At 39.9% G+C, this 2,270-nt stretch overlaps 1 protein-coding gene across 1 annotated transcript; it reads left to right on the forward strand.

Annotated features, from left to right (window-relative positions):
• Positions 1–291: 291 nt before the first annotated feature.
• LOC104656374 (olfactory receptor 8D1) lies at positions 292–1,305 on the forward strand. Its single transcript, XM_010355974.1, has one exon. The coding sequence runs from the start codon at positions 357–359 to the stop codon at positions 1,281–1,283; it is 927 nt and encodes a 308-aa protein (XP_010354276.1). The 5' UTR covers positions 292–356; the 3' UTR covers positions 1,284–1,305.
• Positions 1,306–2,270: the final 965 nt, after the last annotated feature.

A 2,270-nucleotide genomic window follows, 5' to 3' on the forward strand; every position in this document is an offset into this window, starting at 1 on the left:
GATTGACTCTCCCTTCAATCTCTTCTCCTGTTTAACTGTCACAAACTGGCTATCAGAAATTCTCCCCATAAAGTAAACATTTGCTTTTTTTCCTACCAAATTCAGGAGGCAAAGGTTACCGAGTCAGTCAGGAAGTACTTTTTTGTAACTTAAATTCTGGACCAACTTGGAGGAGGCCCAGGGAACTTTAGGGAGACAAGGCAGAGGTATCAAGGTTAGAGACAATGAAAACTATGACTCAGTCTGTTAGCTGCCGTCAACCTCGCTTATGCAGTTTGGTTTTGTTTGGAAGAACAGTGAGAGCCCATATTAATGTAATTCACACTTTCTGTTTTCACAGAAATGCCTAAAGAAGAATGACCATGAAAAATTATTCTATGGCAACTCAGTTTGTCTTAGCTGGTTTAACACAGCAAGCAGAGATCCAGCTGCCCCTCTTCCTCCTGTTCTTGGGTATCTATTTGGTCACAGTAATGGGCAACCTGGGCATGGTTCTCCTGATTGCAGTCAGCCCTCTGCTTCACACTCCCATGTACTATTTCCTCAGTAACTTGTCTTTCGTTGATTTCTGCTATTCCTCTGTCATTACTCCCAAAATGCTGGTGAACTTCCTAGGAAAGAAGAACACAATCCTTTACTCTGAGTGCATGGTCCAGCTCTTTTTCTTTGTGGTCTTTGTGGTGGCTGAGGGTTACCTCCTGACTGCCATGGCGTATGATCGCTACGTTGCCATCTGTAGCCCACTGCTTTATAAGGTGATCATGTCCTCATGGGTCTGCTCACTGCTAGTGCTGGCTGCCTTCTTCCTGGGCTTTCTCTCTGCCTTGGCTCATGCAAGTGCCATGATGAAACTGTCCTTTTGCAAATCCCATATTATCAACCATTACTTCTGTGATGTTCTTCCCCTCCTCAATCTCTCCTGCTCCAACACACACCTCAATGAGCTTCTGCTTTTTATCATTGCGGGGTTTAACACCTTGGTGCCCACCCTAGCTGTTGCTATCTCCTATGCCTTCATATTCTACAGCATCCTTCACATCCGCTCCTCAGAGGGCCGGTCCAAAGCTTTTGGAACATGCAGCTCTCATCTCATGGCTGTGGGGATCTTCTTTGGGTCCATTACCTTCATGTATTTCAAGCCCCCTTCAAGTAACTCCCTGGACCAGGAGAAGGTGTCCTCTGTATTCTACACCACAGTGATCCCCATGCTGAACCCTTTAATATACAGTCTGAGGAACAAGGATGTGAAGAAAGCATTGAGGAAGGTCTTAGTAGGAAAATGAGTCCTGATTTGGGGGATTTATAGATGGGAAAAATGAATAGTTCCAGTGAACATGTATTCTTTTTTTCTATTTTTCATGTTATTCTGTTGTAACATACATAATATCTAGATTTTAAAATTACTTTCCCATCTATGATTGATTCAGCCTTCTCAATGAAATAAAATAATTTGTAAAGCAGGTATTAACATTCTTATCTTTTGATAGGAAAACCGAGGTCTAGGTAGTTTTAATTTTTCTTACCAATTGTGATAGAGAAGACATGAGAATTCAGATTTTCTCCAATATTAGTCCTGTCTTCCTAATATCTCATGTTTGCTTGTTGAATACTTGCTATGTGGGAGGTACTGAGTTGTCCACTGATGTGAATGCTAAGAGGAATATTAGCCTGGTCCTGGATATCTACTAATTCTTCAGGGAATTAGACAAATACACAAGGGAAAAGAAAAGAAAAGAAAAAGTTAAGAACAAGAATGGCAATTCTAGTCAGCAGGTCTTACTCAAAACGCTTTTACTATTTTTTTCTACTCAGTATATTAAAAATCTCTTTATTTCCATTTCCTTGTTGTTCCTTATGGACCTGGGTTTTTTGTTTTGTTTTGGTTTTTGTTTTTATTTATCTACTTTAACACCACAGTTCTACACTAAGGGACCTCTGACCACGTGTTTTCACTATCTATTGCAGTGGAGTTGCCTAATGTTGTAAAACCTTCCTCACAGGGAAGATATAACCCCCACATTCTTCCTACATATACCCTGGGATTTAGAAAAACAAATTCCTATCAGTTAAGAGAAAAAAAAAAGGCAAGGCTATTTTAGAGAAAAGTAGAATCAAGAAATACAGAAGATTCAAAATTATAATTGGGAAATTTGAAGTAAGTCTTAGGAAAAGTGACACAAAATCCTTTTTGTGCTGAAAAAACCCCTCATCAGCACACTTATTAGGATGTTTTGGTCTTACTACAGAAGGGAAAAGAAGAATCAATGGAG

The sequence above is a fragment of the Rhinopithecus roxellana genome, chromosome 15 (assembly GCF_007565055.1).
Source record: "Rhinopithecus roxellana isolate Shanxi Qingling chromosome 15, ASM756505v1, whole genome shotgun sequence".
Lineage (NCBI taxonomy): Eukaryota > Metazoa > Chordata > Mammalia > Primates > Cercopithecidae > Rhinopithecus > Rhinopithecus roxellana.

What these genes read in the sequence shown, in the direction of transcription:
- LOC104656374 (XM_010355974.1), top strand. Translation starts at nt 357, where the DNA reads ATGACCATGAAAAATTATTCTATGGCAACTCAGTTTGTCTTAGCTGGT.